Source organism: Papaver somniferum, chromosome 6 (genome assembly GCF_003573695.1).
Source record: "Papaver somniferum cultivar HN1 chromosome 6, ASM357369v1, whole genome shotgun sequence".
Lineage (NCBI taxonomy): Eukaryota > Viridiplantae > Streptophyta > Magnoliopsida > Ranunculales > Papaveraceae > Papaver > Papaver somniferum.
The window spans coordinates 112,193,198-112,209,175 of record NC_039363.1 but is presented as its reverse complement, the minus strand read 5'-3'; the positions used below and the strand labels follow the sequence as shown (position 1 = coordinate 112,209,175).

General features: G+C 36.8%; 2 protein-coding genes and 1 pseudogene across 5 annotated transcripts; 1 reads left to right on the top strand and 2 right to left on the bottom strand.

Annotated features, from left to right (window-relative positions):
* Positions 1-584: 584 nt before the first annotated feature.
* Positions 585-3,157, bottom strand: LOC113288882. 2 transcript variants are annotated; one of them, XM_026538017.1, is made up of 2 exons: positions 2,729-3,157; positions 585-2,392 (listed from the first exon to the last, which is right to left on the bottom strand). In XM_026538017.1, the coding sequence occupies exon 2, from the start codon at positions 2,045-2,047 to the stop codon at positions 977-979; it is 1,071 nt and encodes a 356-aa protein (XP_026393802.1). In that variant the 5' UTR covers positions 2,048-2,392; positions 2,729-3,157; the 3' UTR covers positions 585-976. The 2 variants fall into 2 exon arrangements, with proteins under 2 accessions (XP_026393802.1, XP_026393803.1); XM_026538018.1 differs by having other exon boundaries at positions 585-2,388.
* Positions 3,158-8,096: 4,939 nt separating this feature from the next.
* Positions 8,097-15,660, top strand: LOC113288880 (SPX and EXS domain-containing protein 1-like). 3 transcript variants are annotated; one of them, XM_026538014.1, is made up of 12 exons: positions 8,097-8,370; positions 10,046-10,157; positions 10,838-10,936; positions 11,034-11,156; positions 11,249-11,302; positions 12,360-12,395; positions 12,482-12,629; positions 12,719-12,896; positions 12,981-13,038; positions 13,135-13,461; positions 14,454-14,566; positions 15,561-15,660. In XM_026538014.1, exons 2-10 carry the CDS (start codon positions 10,062-10,064, stop codon positions 13,372-13,374), a joined length of 1,032 nt encoding a protein of 343 aa, XP_026393799.1. In that variant the 5' UTR covers positions 8,097-8,370; positions 10,046-10,061; the 3' UTR covers positions 13,375-13,461; positions 14,454-14,566; positions 15,561-15,660. The 3 variants fall into 3 exon arrangements, with proteins under 3 accessions (XP_026393799.1, XP_026393801.1, XP_026393800.1); XM_026538015.1 differs by having other exon boundaries at positions 8,098-8,370; positions 11,034-11,081; XM_026538016.1 differs by lacking the exon at positions 10,046-10,157.
* On the bottom strand, positions 11,598-12,193 carry LOC113288881 (annotated as a pseudogene).
* Positions 15,661-15,978: the final 318 nt, after the last annotated feature.

Here is a 15,978-nt window from a genome sequence, read left to right as displayed (position 1 = left end):
CCAAAGGGCGGAGCCTATCCCTGTGACAGAAGCCTTTTCTACGTGGTTTTGGAAGAGTCACCTTTTTTTTTGTTTGCTCAATAAAAATAAAAAGAAGAATATTTTGGAAATGGGAGCCTATGGGGCTTTTATTGAGAAAAACAAATAGTGTTTTACACAGGAACAGTTGGAAGTCTAACAACAAGCTGAGCACCAACTGCTTTTTGAACAGCTAGTCCGATTCTATGAAAAAGAGAACTACCCACTTTATAATTAGCATCGTAACTTGCAAAACAGTTCTTCAGTCACTTTAGAAACACAACAATATCTTCGTTTAATTCACCCAGGGTAGTGAAGGCCAACGCACCAAAGCCATACCCATGAGCGGTACAAATGTCCAAGTATTTGTTGCGTTTGCGTGTCATAGCAGCCGCGATAGCATGTCCAGGTACAAAGGTGCGAGTGGCAGCACTAGTGAAAGGAGAGACACCTGTGACGTCAAAACAAACGTCACGTCCGTTTTCCCAGATGTACAAAAGGATATCTGCTGGATTCAAGCCGGTGTCATTGGCGGACGAAAAATCCAAAAATACTTCTTTCCTAGCTGCAACTCCGGCTTTATAACAAATATCGACAAAGACATCTCGAACCATATCATGCCGGAATTTGAGTCCAACTTCTTTAGCACAATGTAGTGCATGGTCACAGTAGAAGTCCATGGGTTTGTCACAAACAGTGCATAAGGTATCAGCTTCAAAGAGGGGAATACCTAACCTGTATTCGAGTATAACACGGAATTGTCTCGGCCCAACGGACTGATTAAGCCCAGAGATAGGTATTGCTTTTAGAAAATCTAAGGCATGGTCCATTTTGTTGCTCTGCCGACTGCCATAGATATGCTTCCCGGTCTAACAATGAAAACTGCAAAGGCAACTCCCTCTTAACAACCTCAAAGTATCTAACTTCCAGAAAGTTCATGGGATGGGGGGAAGTTTCTTTAAGGTTGAAAGAGGAGGGTGACAAATTGCAGGCTTGTGAATAAACTTGTGCTTGCCATCGTATAGACACCTAAGCCTCCATCTCTAATAGGGAGTGTTGCAAAACGCTGTTGAACAGGTCCGAAACCTACGTCGTCGCCTGTGATTAGCTGCTGTAGATACTGCAATAGATGTTGATCGAGGCGCATTGCGGCAGCCTGTAATTTTTTGGGCCTTGTAGTGCACATTGTAAAGCATAGACGTGAAACTCCCGTGCAGTTACGAAGAAGCAGGAGTTCACTTTGTGGATCCTTTAAACTCTTGACTGCGTTCATCAGATGGATAGTCTTATCAACGTGGCTCAGAACTATATCATTGCAGTATTGGTGATTTAAACTCACAGGGCCGCCTAGCAACTTAACACCCAATGCAGGGCTGCTGATGTTTCTTGGGAATACACCGTCTTCTAAGCACCCGGGGATCAGGGGATGGCCAAAAGATCTCCGTTTTATTGATGTTGAGATGTAAACCACGGACGACCCTTCAGCTTGTATAATATTTAGGGCCTTAGCAACTTCTGATGTATCACCGATGATGGTGTTGTCGTCCAGATACCATGCATAGAGTTGCAGCTTACACTGAGTGGCTATCTTGTTCACTAAAGGGTGCAGAATCAATGCAAATAATAGGGTCCATAAAGGGTCACCCTGTTGTACCCCTTTGGAAGATGAGAGGATAAACTCATTGTAGTATAATCTTGCTGGTCTAGAGTAACATAATTCGACCCATTTAATGATACTAGGACGTCTGATTCTTACCTCAGCAAGCAATATAGTTCGATCCACTAGATTGAAGGAGTTTGTGAAATCTACCAGTAGCATGGTTAAGTTATTTTGATCACCTTTCAACTCTATCAATCTGTTGACCGAATGTAGGATACCCTCAGCGCCGCACGGAATACCAACTCCGAATTGGTGATTGCCTAAGTAAACAGTCATCTCCTTGTTCACTGATGTAACAGCGAGTTTCGAGCATAACCTCCTCCATATAGTACCAACAACGATTGATCTTAAGCGGAGCGCTGGCAACATATTCACCTAAGATGGATGGACACTTACCAATGCATTGGAATGGACAAAACTTACAACAGTGCGCACAAAAAGAAAAAAGAACAGACTCTCAACCCCCAAACAACAAAGACGTACCAACGCGGATTAGAGCAAACAAACCTATAGGAGTATAGGACAAAGAAAAAACGAATACCAAGAACCTTAAGGGAAAGGCACCCTTGGTAAATAAAGGTCAAATGGTGCATTTAACGTAACGTTTCGCATCATGGACCGTTACCAACCTAGTTCTATCTCTTGGATTTTTTCGACATCCCGTTCACGCACATAAATGGAGGGCTTCTATAGGATGAAAAATAAGCTTCCTGTCTGTCCAGAGAATTTAAAATCAGTCACAATCTCATCAAATTGAGATAAAATTTTATATAATCAACAAAATTGATCACAGATTTCTATCCAACATAATCAATTAAACAAATTATCTGTTCACTGTTGTTGAAAATACCCATTAGATCGATCTTAATCGATCAATTCCAATTCGTTTTTGTTCTAAATAGAAAAGAAAAAGAAAACTCGACTTCAGATTTCAACAATTCTACATAAAAGATTGAGTAACAGCAAAATCGCCTTCATCTAAAAAGAACAGTAGAAGTATTCATTTCAATAATTTAATCTTGCTGTTTACTCGATTTAGATAAAACTCACAGATGAAATTGAAATTGTTTGCCTGCAAAACAGAGCAAAATACAGTCGGATATTTCGCTCCTGTTTCATATTCTCTATTCCTCACTTCCACGCTAAAACTAAAAGTCTGAAGCAGAAACTTTGAATCATCTTCTTTTATTTCTCCTCAAGTCAAAAATCAGAAACCCATTTCTTTAAATTAAAAATCAGACACACTGAAATCAAAAGAAGTTGAATTTGTTTCATATGTGGATTCCAGTTATGATAATACTGAAATCAGTTTATGAGATACTAAAAAATAGTATTGCTATCAAGAGAAGAGAAAAATTAGGAAACTAAAGGTTCCAATTCCTAAGTAAATCCAAGACATTATTTGGAAAAGCAGCATACGGATGGAGAATTGGAGATGAGATTAGGGATAGAAGAAATGAAGAAGACTCCAATATGAAAATTTTCTTCTTTTTATTTCTGTTAAGAAAAAATCTATTTTGAAAAGGAACCTTTTTCTTTCTAAATGTTTACACGTGGTCCTCATGCTTTTGGAGCTAAAATATGTGGAGCGCATAGGCATTTTTAAAAAAAAAAAAAAAAAAAAAAAAAACTTAGGCAGTGCCTCGTGAAGGTGATACATAGTTGTGCAAGTGGTGTCATTGTTTGGACAAACATTAGACCCACTGTTAAGATTCTTACAGACGATAGCTATATTTAAGGCTTGTAAGTTTTGGGTTCTATGAAGAAGTTCAAGACCCGTTAAGACAAAAGTTACAGGTTTAATGTATAAGGTGATTTCTTCATTCAAAAGCTTCCCTTCCCTGTGGAAGTTCCTGCTGAATCTTCCTTTGATGGCTTTGATGTAAAGAGCATTGAAGTGTTCCAGGATTTCATTTGTTTCAGCATGTATCTCGATATTCATGTGCTGCTGAATCTTCCGCCCAACCAAAGGCTAGTTCTGCTCCTCCTGTGGCTCCTTCTGCTCCCCATTGGCCTGTGTGTCATCTGCTATCAACATAGTTTCCTGCAAAATCAGTAACAGTTAGGGCTGAAAAAACTGATAACTGTTAGGATCCTGTATAGTGCAGATTTTGATTATGTAACCATAATACTGCTTTTGTTGAGGGATCCCAACATGACTACCAGTTTATGCTCTTTGGGAACCGATATCGGAGAGAAACCCCTGAGTATTCATGGCATGGTTAGGAAAACTGTGAATTCTGTTAAAGTCACATAGATGTTGTTGAATGCTAAAGGAGGTTTTTTTAGCATTGAGTGTGATGTTTTGAAAAACTAGATCACATCTAGCCTTCCAAATAAACCAGCAAGTAGTTGCATAGATGCTGATGTTTTCACTGTTACTGATATGTTGAAACCAAGTATTGAACCAGTCCATGAAAGGTGTTTGATAGTTAAACAGACCATGACTTTCACCTAGCATGTCCTGCCAAACATCAGTAGCAGCTGGGCAGTTAAGAAACAAATGTGTCATTGTCTCCTCCCTACTTTTGCATATTTTGCATATGAGATCAATATAATGAAGAATACTTGCAGTTTTTGCATTAGTAGGGAGGATTTCATGAGCACATTTCCAGAGAAAGATTTTGATAACAGGTGCAACTTCCAGATTCCATATAGCTCCCCAGTCTCTTGTAGTTTGGTCATTTCTGTAAAGATTCTCTATTTTGGCTTTGCACAAAGATTTAACAAAGAATTTTCCTGTGTTGCTGAGGCTCCATTGCATACTATCCTCTTCCCTGGGGTGTATAGCAAGGTCAGAGATAGTTTGAGCAATATCAGGAGTAAATATTTGTTGAATAAGCTGAATGTTCCATTCCTTTTGATTTGTCATCAAGTGAGCTAGAATTTGAATATCATTGGAGCAGTTGGAAGGTTTTGTGAGCTTGACAGTTGAATTTGGTATCCATATATCTTCCCAGATTGTTATTTTGTTTCCATTTCCTATTCTCCAGGAACAGTGTTGCTGAATGTTCTGAATCCCTTCAAGAACCCCTTTCCATATCCAAGAGTCTCCATCTTTAGCTTTGGTATTCATGTTAAGCACATTTCTTCCTATTAAGTATTTATCATCCATCAATTGGAACCATAGAGAATCTTTATCCTGTTCCAATCTCCACCCTATTTTTGTTAACATGAAGCTATTGAATAGTTCCATATTCATGAATCCCAGACCACCAAGCTCCTTAGGTTTGCAAACAGCTTTCCAAGCTTTAGGGTATTAACCTGTAGGATTTTCCAGGTTTTCCCCCTAGAAGAAATCCCTTTGTAACTTGTTCATATCTTGACAATTTTGCTTTGGTATTCTGTGTTGGAAATTTTGGGTTAAACAAGAGGATGAAAACAAAAACAGAAAATGGTGTACCCCTGACTTCAAGGCTCTTTCGATTCTTTTAGACAATAATTCGACCTTTCCCAATAAATTTGGCGAGTACAAACGGTCTCTCGAATTATGCCTTCAGGATTCAATGAAGCCCTAACACCGTAATCGAATTCAAGGATTGTACTTCCTTGACCCGACCAAGAAACATACTGTATAAGGTTCTGATGATGCATTTTAGAGAAGAAGAAAACAAATTGTTTTTTTGTTTTGATGTATTGGAATGGGAGAACATCTTCGCTACTTATAGTGATATTCATGCCTGTTGGTAGTGTCGTTTCATCACCAACAGACGCTTCCAAAAGCCATTAATGGTGGCTTATGGGAAGAGACGCGTCTGTTCAATTTTGAATGGAAACTTCTAGGTTTTATAAAGTAAAACCAGATAAAAATTTCCACGAGACGCTGTCTATTGAAATAACAGGTCGATCACCATATAACTCTGCGTAGCGGCAAACCTTGAAAACTTTGAGAATATCCAACATTCTGAAACAGTTCATTTGGTAAATACTGGCTATTGAAATAACAGATTTTATTAACACTTCTCTTTCAGCTGGTTTTAGAGGAGAGTTCTTCCAACTTGAGAGCCTTATCTTCATCTTATCCACTCCTGGTCTGAAAGATTGAATCTTGCTTCTATTAGTGAAGAGAGGAGAGCCTAAATATTTGTCATTTAAGGGTAGAACTTGAACTCCTAACAGATTGCATATAGAGGGGATTGGAGCTGGATCTGTGTCTTTGCTGAAGAAGGCACCAGATTTGTTGAAGTTGATAAGTTGACCAGAGGTTTCTCCAAAAATATTAAGGATATCCTTAAGATTTTGGGCTTCAGTAGTGTTGGCTTTGCAGAAGACCATACAATCATCAACAAAAAGAAGATGATTTATTGATGGGGCATTTTTGCATATTTTTTATTCCAGAGATAATGCGCAGGTCTTCAGCATGAGATAGAGTTCTAGAAAGAGCTTCCATACAGAAAATGAATAGGTATGGGGATAGAGGGTCCCCTTGTCTGAGCCCTCTTGAGGGTTTGAAGAAAGTATCTGGAGAGCTAATTATAAGAACAGCTGCAGAAGTGGTGGAGATGCATTGCATAATCTTGTTGCACCAACCAGATTTGAAGCCTATTTTTGTCATAATGGAATGGAGAAATTTCCAATCAACTCTATCAAAGGCTTTTGCCATATCAATCTTGATACCCATACTTCCTTTATTACCTTTGATACCTCTTCTGGTTCTCATGGAGTGAATAATTTCATGGGCAATAGCTATGTTGTCAGCAATTTGTCTTCCAGGTATAAAAGCAGACTGGTAAGGTGAAATGATTTTATTTAGAAATGGTTTCATTCTTTGGGCTAAGAGTTTGGATATGATTTTGTAGGTGGTGTTGCAGAGGCTAATGAAGTGACTAGGACAAGATGGGTTATCAATTTTGGGTATCAGGGATATGAAGGTAGTATTCATTTCTTTGAGAAGATGCCCATACATGAAGAAATGTTGTACCATTTTAACCAAGTCTTCTCCCACAATGTCCCAGTTGGCTTGAAAGAAGTTTGGTGGGAAACCATATGGACCTGGAGCTTTATCTTTAGCCATACTGAAAAGAATTGCCTTGACCTCTTGTATGTCTGGAATTCTATTGAGATTGTTGTTGTCAGAGTTGGTTATGGAGGTTGGGATGAGGTTGATAATTTCATGGTTCAAAGCAGGAGATTCAATAGTGGCCATCTTGGTGAAATGGTTGGTGAAGCATTGTTTTATTTCTTGGTAGTCCTCAGTCCAGTTTCCAGCAGTATCTTGTATAGAGTCAATTCTATTTCTTCTTATTCTGCATTTTGTAGCTCTGTGGAAATAATTAGTATTCTTGTCCCCCAACTTGATGAATTGATCTCTGCTTTTGGTTTTCCAGAATTTTCCTTCTATGTCTTGCCAATCTCTGAGAACTTGCATTGCAGCTTTTATAGCTTCACTTCTGTCGTGTTTGAAGTAGTTTCCTTGTAGCCAGTGAAGATGTTGTTCACTTTCTTCAATATTAGAATTGATGTTGCCATAAACTTCTTTATTCCAAACTTTTAGTCTCATCTTAATGTCTTTAAGCTTTCTGGCTATAAGAAAAGCACTAGAACCAGATAAATTTCTCTACCAGCATTCAGTAATGATGTCCTTACAACCCTTATGATCCAGCCAAGGACCAAAGAATTTGAAAGGGATTTTACCAGTGGACCAAGTAGGATTAGTGTTAAGAAGAATGGGGTGATGGTCAGAGCCAATAGCTAGAAGATTAGTGATAGTGGAATTTGGATACAGGAACAACCAGGATTCAGTGGCAAGTCCTCTATCCAGTCTCTGCTCAGTAAGAGCAGGACCACTTCTCTTATTGGACCAAATGAAAGGGCAGCATGTACTGCCTAAATCATTCAGATCCAAAACTATGTTCATATCCAAAAATATGTTCTCTTATTAGACCAAATGAAAGAGCGCATGGACATTTCTGGTTGATGCTCTGGGATATAACAAAACTAAACCCTTTTATAGATGTGCAGAGTTTGATTTAACGACATGTACCGTCTACTCAAGTGGATTAATTTTCCCACGGCAAGAATTAGACTGGCTATTGGTTGCTCGCTTTTGTTAAGATTCCTTAGCTCAAGGAAGTAATACATGAGTTCAATCAATCATACCCTAATCGCTGAGTAGGCGACCTAGATTGCGGTGCAGTCTGTATCTTGAAGTAAACAACAAAAACTGGTCTTTGGGACATCAGTTCAGGCTATGAACATAGTTGTAATATTCCAATACTTGAGCATGATGAACTTAAACATGCCACTCAGTTTTTCCCTATGGAATATGCGCAACATTGTCACACCATAATGCCTAATGTATATTGTTGCAACGCCTAAAATATAGAGCAACGTGCAAGCTGTCTTATAAGCTGTCTTAGCAGTCATCTAGTAACTATACAGAACCAAAGTTAGTCGTCATATACTGATACTCATGTAACTCATCCATTCGAAAAAAAATAAATCAAAGATATCAGCGCGGGAGTTCAGTTTCTTCAATGGAGACGATTTAGAAGTAGGAATTTGTAATAACTTGGAGAAATATCAAATCAACTTCCTTCTTATTACAAGTAACTTCTTCTTTTTCTTCTTCGTTTCGATTCAAACATCAGAATAGAAGCTTTCAACCTCGAGGAACAAAATTTGGTGAATTGATTGTGAATTAGTGATGCCCTAGAATTTTTTTCATTTCTCAGCACATCCAAAAGAAAGAGGTAAGTACCTATTTATGATATGAGTTTTCCTGTTATTGGATTATCAACTTGTGGTTGATTAGGGTTTCTTTGTCTATGATGATTGATGATAAAAATTATCTCAAACAGACTATTGGCCTGGAATTTATTTTGATATTATTGTTCTTTTGATTCCTCCTAAACACATGTTTTGAAATCAGTGAAGTTGCTTCACTTTTTAGTTTTTGCACATTAATTCAGCAGACTTTGGTTACTCCTTAATTTGGATCATAAATTAGGGATTTCGGAAAATCAATTATGTTGAATTGGTGTTTGGATTGATGTGAACAATAAGTCTGAGATGTGCGTATAAATATGGTGTTCATCATGTTTGAAGAAATGCATAAATGAAAATATTCACTATTTGGTCGCACTGGAGACATGGGAGTTGGTTAAGAATAAAATTGTTCTCAAATGTTGATTACCAAATTTACAAATCTGAAATCTCCTCTGAAGTCTTCCCAGCAATAATGTAACATTGTCTTATAGTTCCCAGAAATACCGCTTAAGTCAGTTATATCAGGGTCCTTGATAAATGTTAAAAGTATCAGGATTTTATTTTAATCCGAGCACCAAAATTATTCCGAAGTGATATAAACTGCTTAGTAGTTGTTCATTCAGTGCCTAATTATAGCTTGGCTACTAGCTTGAATGCTTAATCTTTCAGTATTGAGTTAAAACAGGTTTGGCGTGTTTGGAACGGGTAAAAAGGGCTAACAAGAGTGGATTGTATGTACGTTATGGGTTCTAAAGACTAGTTAATAAACTAAGTCCCTCTGCATTGGTGCTGGTCATCTAGTTAATTACGTCACCGTATGCGTAGGATACAAAGACTTTTGTCTCTGGCTAGGTTGTATAAAGATCTAACTTGAATAGACAAGAACTGTCACATTAGATTTTCTAATCTGCCATTGCTATCGGACATACTGATTGAGCTTACTGTTTACTCCAATTCTAGCTTCTTACATGTTCATGTAGAGCTTCCGTTCTTGCTGATTCAATAATCTTTCGCACGAAATATCTGCACCCAGTGGCGGACTTGTATGTGAGTATTTGGTAGTGAAAATTATAGATGTTGACCCCTCTCCAACTTCTTTAAAAACTCAATTGACCCCCCAAATTTCTTTAGAAACCAACTTTCACTCACTTTTTTTAGAATCTTGTTTGTGAAAATCATTAGAAGGATCATGTATCAGACTTTGTGACGATGTATAGTGCATATATCTAGCATTGGTAAAATTTGTAAAGGTCCTAAAATTTCTGGCGGCCTTAGGCCGCAAGTATGCTACTGCCTTGACCCCATTGAGAAATATTTCTAGGTCCGCCACTGTCTGCACCAGAAACACAAACCATACCATGGTTGTTCTACACACAATATCCCGCAGTAATTCAACGGACGAACAATATGGGATTTGAATCATTTGACACTATCATACGCGTTTTGGCCTCTTGGGTTTCTTTCTTTGTTTCCTATGTATATACCTGGGCACCATATGTATTTCCCATCTTGTCTTGAAACATATTCATGGATCATTAATAATTAAACATAATTTAGTATGTTGCCCTCTAATTATAGAAATCAAATTGAAAGAGCAATCTTTCAATTTTTTAAATGTTATCTTATCTAGGTGGATAACGGTTTATCGGCTTATCTCAGATCTGATTTGATTGCGATGAGGTGGTTTGCTAAGATTGATCAAACCGCTGGAGACACTAGACGACAAGTTGTTGATGATGCTGTAGCAATATTTCATCCACCGTTTCTTCTGGTAAAATACAAACCCCGTTGCCTACATATGAAATGCCTCTAGTTAGCGTGATCAAACACTTCTCTCAGTAACCCTTAGCATTAGAATTTCAAAAGACTATGTTCCACATACTGCTTTGGTTTTCCATTTCCTGCAAAAGTGACAAACTTATAATACATTGGTGTCTAAAAGGATTCTTGAAGCTCACCAAAGAGAACAACAAACAAAAGTAAGATTAGTAGAAGAAGCAACTTTGTAATAATCCAATATAAGCCAAGTAACTATATGTGATCTAGGGTGGAGCTACTTCTGTCATAGTCGTTTTTACAAACCAACTAATTAGAACACTATATGTATCAGCTTAGGGTTGATGAGTAAAAAAGGTAGTTTGAGACAGGTAATTTATCCAGGTCATTTTTTGTTTCGACCTAATTTGTGACACCTCCATTACTTAGATTTATTCAGCTCTGGGTGTGTTACCAATACATGCAGGCCAATCTTGGTTGCATATCATGAATGCAGGACCATCACATCGTATTCCTTATTACCATATCCTAATAAATTTCAGAAAATGGGAATGGTTATACACAACACAGTGACCATTTTTAAGCACCATGTTGATTACCTTGTTATATTTACTTGTTCAATTTATTTTATTTATAATAAAGAGTGTTTGATTTTATTGATTTTGTGTAATACAGTTGGGGTTCTGGATTTTAATCAGCAGCATCTATTCCTTTATGGGGTACGTTATACTACGTGACTTTGCAAACCAACTCTATCCGTCTACTGTCTTGGCGGTGAGACACTCTAATCGGTGACTTTTTAAGTGTATCTCTAATTTTTTCTCAAATATGATAAAATTTAATGTACTAGTTTTAATTGATAATTTTGCAGATTGCTTTATATGTACTCATTCCCGTCACGTTCTCACTATACTATCAGGTAAACCACGAGTCAACATTTCGATCTCTTAAAGAGACATTGCATGCTATATTGTGTGCGTTGTTTGCTCGAGGGGTTAGTTCTGTTCACTATATCAATAATCTAAACAATGAGAGCTATTACTTTTATATTCCATTTTTAATCTATAATTTTTTTTCGTGATATAGGAGCCGTCGTTTGGTGAAGTATTTTTGGCTGATATTATCACTTCGATGGCCAAGGTATGCAATATATTCGATTCTAGTTTCAGAATACATTTTACTAAGTTTGTTGTAGCTGAAATTATAAAAATGCGCAAGTAGCTTAGATGTAAGAGATTGCACACTTTTGTACCAGTAATTAACAAGTAATTGATAAAGTGAAAACGAGTCATACTTGAATGTGGAGACAGGTCCCAGTTCTATCTAAAACTGTACAGTAAAAACCTACTGAAGGTGCTGTGCTTTGCTTTTGGTGACAGCTGTGCTTTGCTTTTGGTGACAATTGTACGATTACCATGAATAAATTGGGAGGGGAATGAACAGACATAGATCTAGCTATCCTAGAATAGTGATACAGGAACTGTGACCAAAGAATATATAGAGCATCGTGGTGTATGGTGAGTGAAACCACGGTATTGTAAGACATCTAGTTACATTATATGCTTTAGGTCGTACTTGAACACACGGTATTCTGAAATTAGCTCAAGTTGACGCATAACACTCTAATGGAACACTTTGGATCCACAAAGAATGGGCACTCATGCAAGAGAATTCTCAGGGATAGCATAATAGTTAACTCATGATAGGCAAATTTGCAAGTTTCGACGCTATTATGTTTTATGAATGTTTATATCAGAGTGGATAACTCCCAGGGAAAATAGAAATACAATAAAAAGATTCACTTGTAGAATGCTGGGAAACAACAGGATGAAACTTATGCAAGAGAATCTTCTTGTTTCTGCTGGGCCAGTAGATGTGCGCTGTACCTTTGGATCTCTGCTTCTTTTTCCAATCTTTCTTGCTTTTTGTCTTGATGAAGAGCGATCAGGACATGAAATTTAAATTATCCATAGATTGCCAGAATACAAAAGGACCAAGTGTCATAGTGAAGAATGTTGCTACCTTCACCATTTTTACTTCTTTTTCTTCTTTCTTCCCCAAATTGAGAATCAGAGATTTTATGTACTCTCAAAAAGAATGGACATGGAACTCAATAACTAATGTTAACTAGTAGATTTCAGTGCAAGACATTACTATTAACCAAGTGTGATGATTTGTTAACCGCATTTATGTGCAGGTGTTCTCAGATTCGATCTCGGCTATGTTTCTCTTGGTCAGTTTTGATTTTGTTCCGATACCAGATCTAGGAAATACTGATTCAACAGTGAAGTATTATTTAACTTGTAATATTGTTTGCAGATTCACCTTGTTGGAGTACCCCAAGTGGATGCAATTTTTGGGCCCAAGTCATTTGCAGCACTTGTTTTCACATGTTTACCATTTCTGCTTCGCTTATTTCAGAGCCTGAGATTGGGTTTGAGTGGAAAAACCATTCATTATTGGAACAGTCAGTACATACTTTATTCTTATTACTTCTCGTTTTACTGTTTTCAGCATTAAAATACTTCAATGTTACTTAACTCTTTGTATTTTCAGCATTAAAGCACTTGATAACAATGTCGGTTACAGTGCTTTCATCGTTCAAGTTTCTTCTCGACGATGAAAACACTTGGATAGCAAAACTCTTTTATCCTTGGATTATATTGGGCAGCTTGAATACAATCTCCTGCTTTGTATGGGATGTGAAAGTGGACTGCACATTGACATTGACGAGGTATGTATAGTGCACTTCAGTTAAGTTCAGCTCAGCTTTATAATAAACTGCCTTCCCTTGTACTTATTCTAACTACATTTTCAGACGGATTCCAGACAGACCGGTTCTGCGGTCTAGAATTTTCACTGAAGAACAACGATGGGTCAGAATCCAAAATTACACATAGTTGACTTGAATAAACCGAAAAATAATTCATTTTAGCTTTAATTCATTTAACTTTACAATTGAAATACTGTAGGCATGGTATGTAATAGTAGTTGCCGACTTCTTCATGCGTGGAAGTTGGACGCTGAGATTGTCAACAATTTTATTCACCAATACCTGGATTGCCCTTCTCATGTCTACAATTGAAATAGTCCGGAGGTCATTTTGGATGATGGTGAGGATAGAAGCTCAACTTGAGGACATGCGGCTTGCTGCACAAAGTGGAGACGGAGCTGGTAATGGACCTCATGTTGGAATGCCTCTTGGACCTTGAAGTAACACTTATCCAGGTAAGATGACGGAGCTGGTAATGGACCTCATGTTGGAATGCCTCTTGGACCTTGAAGTAACACTTATCCAGGTAAGATAAACTATTTCCTTCGCGTCACAGGAACTTTACCCATAAAAGTAGATGGTTAAAAATTGCCCAAGTTATGTACATGTAAGTACTAATTTTAGACTAAGCAACAACAGTTAGAATTTAGCCACTTAATCATCATGCCTTAGACTAAAATGATTGTACACATAGCCTACAGTGAAAGAGTTTTTATCTATAGTATTAACATGTTATACAACTTTAATCTCGATATCTGTAGAATTCTGTGGGGATAGTATTGACACAGAATTAACATACTATATAACTCAGATAATCGTCATAACATATAGCATAATCAGTTAAAATCTTTATCGATTCAGAATAAGGAAAAAATAAAATAATCTAATTTCACTTGAGGTTTTTGATTAGTAGCTAAACCACAGAGAACAGCGCAGAAACTAAATAGCACTTGTCTTTTTCAAAAATCCACATAAAATCAAGTTTATATTGCTGAAAAACCACACCACATTGCCATTACTAATAATGTTTACATTTTTTGTAAGTGTTTATGCACCTAAGCTCAGCCGAGTTATTTTCATTCAAATCATTAGTAGATTTTGCACTATATGTTTATGCTTTCCATAAGACAAGTGTCTGGACATCTTAGCTCAGCTCTTTTTTTTATTTAGATTTAAACCGTTAGTAGGTATTCCACGATGTGTATTCTACTATTCTTTTGATAATAAAAGAACAAATTATTAATAAGCTAATCCTACTTTGAAAGAACAATCAAATTAGATACCTGAACTAGAAACGCTATCAACCGGAATAAAAGTCACGCGTTGGACAAAGCAAGATACCAACAACTCTTTCCCTGAGTACCAATTTAAGCAGTATGCATCATCTATGTTGAGCATAAATATCTATATAAAACAATCAACTTGGTAACTTATAGCCTCTACAAGGACCAAGGTTTTCAGAAGTTTATCCCTAATGTTTTCAGATGTTTATCCCTAATGTTACTTGTTTTATTTCAGGGATTACCTCAAGAAGGCTATGTACGTGACCTGACAAGAGCTTCAAATTTGATGGAGTTCATCATATCTCACATTTTGTTATCCTCGTCTCCTCTGGGATTAAACATAAAAGAGTAAGAATTTGTTTCTATTAGCCAAACATTTGCTTAGCTAGAAACTTCTTGGAATCCAAAAACACAAATGTAGAAAGATAGTTCTCAAAAAATATATATTTGTAGAAATATACTATGAAAAACATGTTCATTTCAGAAAAAGTTAATATGTTCTTAACAAAATGAGCCATGGTAGTATATCTTTTAATCTACCCAACCCAAGCCTTTAATTTCCCTGCAATGCATGTTGGTACATAAGCATCCAATTTGAACAGTACAAGAAAAATTCCAGGAGGTTTGCCAAGATTTTTGCATAAACAAAACACCAATTTTTTTTTATTTTTTTTTCCGTAAATGATTTAGAAAAAACTATTTCTATAACTAATTAACAATCTATCTCCTAGAGATGGAAACCAATTGACCAAGATGATGTTATAAATCCCTAGATTATGAAATAATCATCAGATGGCATAGTGCGGCTAGATGATTTAGTTCATTATACTTCAGAAATCTCCTAAATTCTAGACTTAGTGAATCATCAGGGATTTGAAAAAAATAAATAAAAATCTTTTCAATTAGATCTAGTCACGGATCTGTAAGATCTGATGTCTTCTAAATAATTGAGTCAAAAATCATAGTCTATAAAAAGAGCAGCTACAGAGAACATTCATAGTTTTAAGGACACCTTTAACCATAATTGTACTCTAGCTGTGCACTATATATTATGTTTTTTTAAGCCACAAGCTGTGCCAATACTTACAACGGTTAAATTTGATCTTCATGAATTTGATATACTCCTTCCGTTTCAGGAAAAGTGATACTTTTATTTTTTCAGTTTGCCTTATTTTTAAACAAAAATGAAAATATGAAAGTATCTCTTTTCCAAAATAGGAGGTAGCATGAATTATGGAGAAGAATGATCTGCAGGCTTCAGCTTACTTTGAATTTCATGTATGTAGCTATTTTCAATCCAATGAAATTCTCCACTGATATACTCTTTAGTTGATTCTTGCAGAACTTCAAAGGGTAATGATGAGGCTATGGTGAATAAGGAAAGACAGAACTGGGTTCACCAGAAGAAAGGAGAGATTATCCTATTTAGGGGTTCTTTGGTACAAAGACCAAAATACCCCTGCGCACGTATCGTATCTGAAAAAGAAAAGGGAGTACTAGAATCCAATCAGGTAAGTACAAGTACGATAGTTGAAGGAAAGTAACAGAACCAGGGGGATCAGGTAAGTACGATGTTAAGAATCCCATCCTTTTATAATTACTTGCCAGTAAAAATGGTTCGTGCAACAGCACGTGGAAGACTCTTTTTTTCATTGGTAGTCCAAACACATAGTCCAACTAGTGGTCCAACAATTTAAAGGCTAAATTTTTCTAATCTCAATAGCAAAGACCCTTTTAGGAAATAACGGTGTGTAGGTACC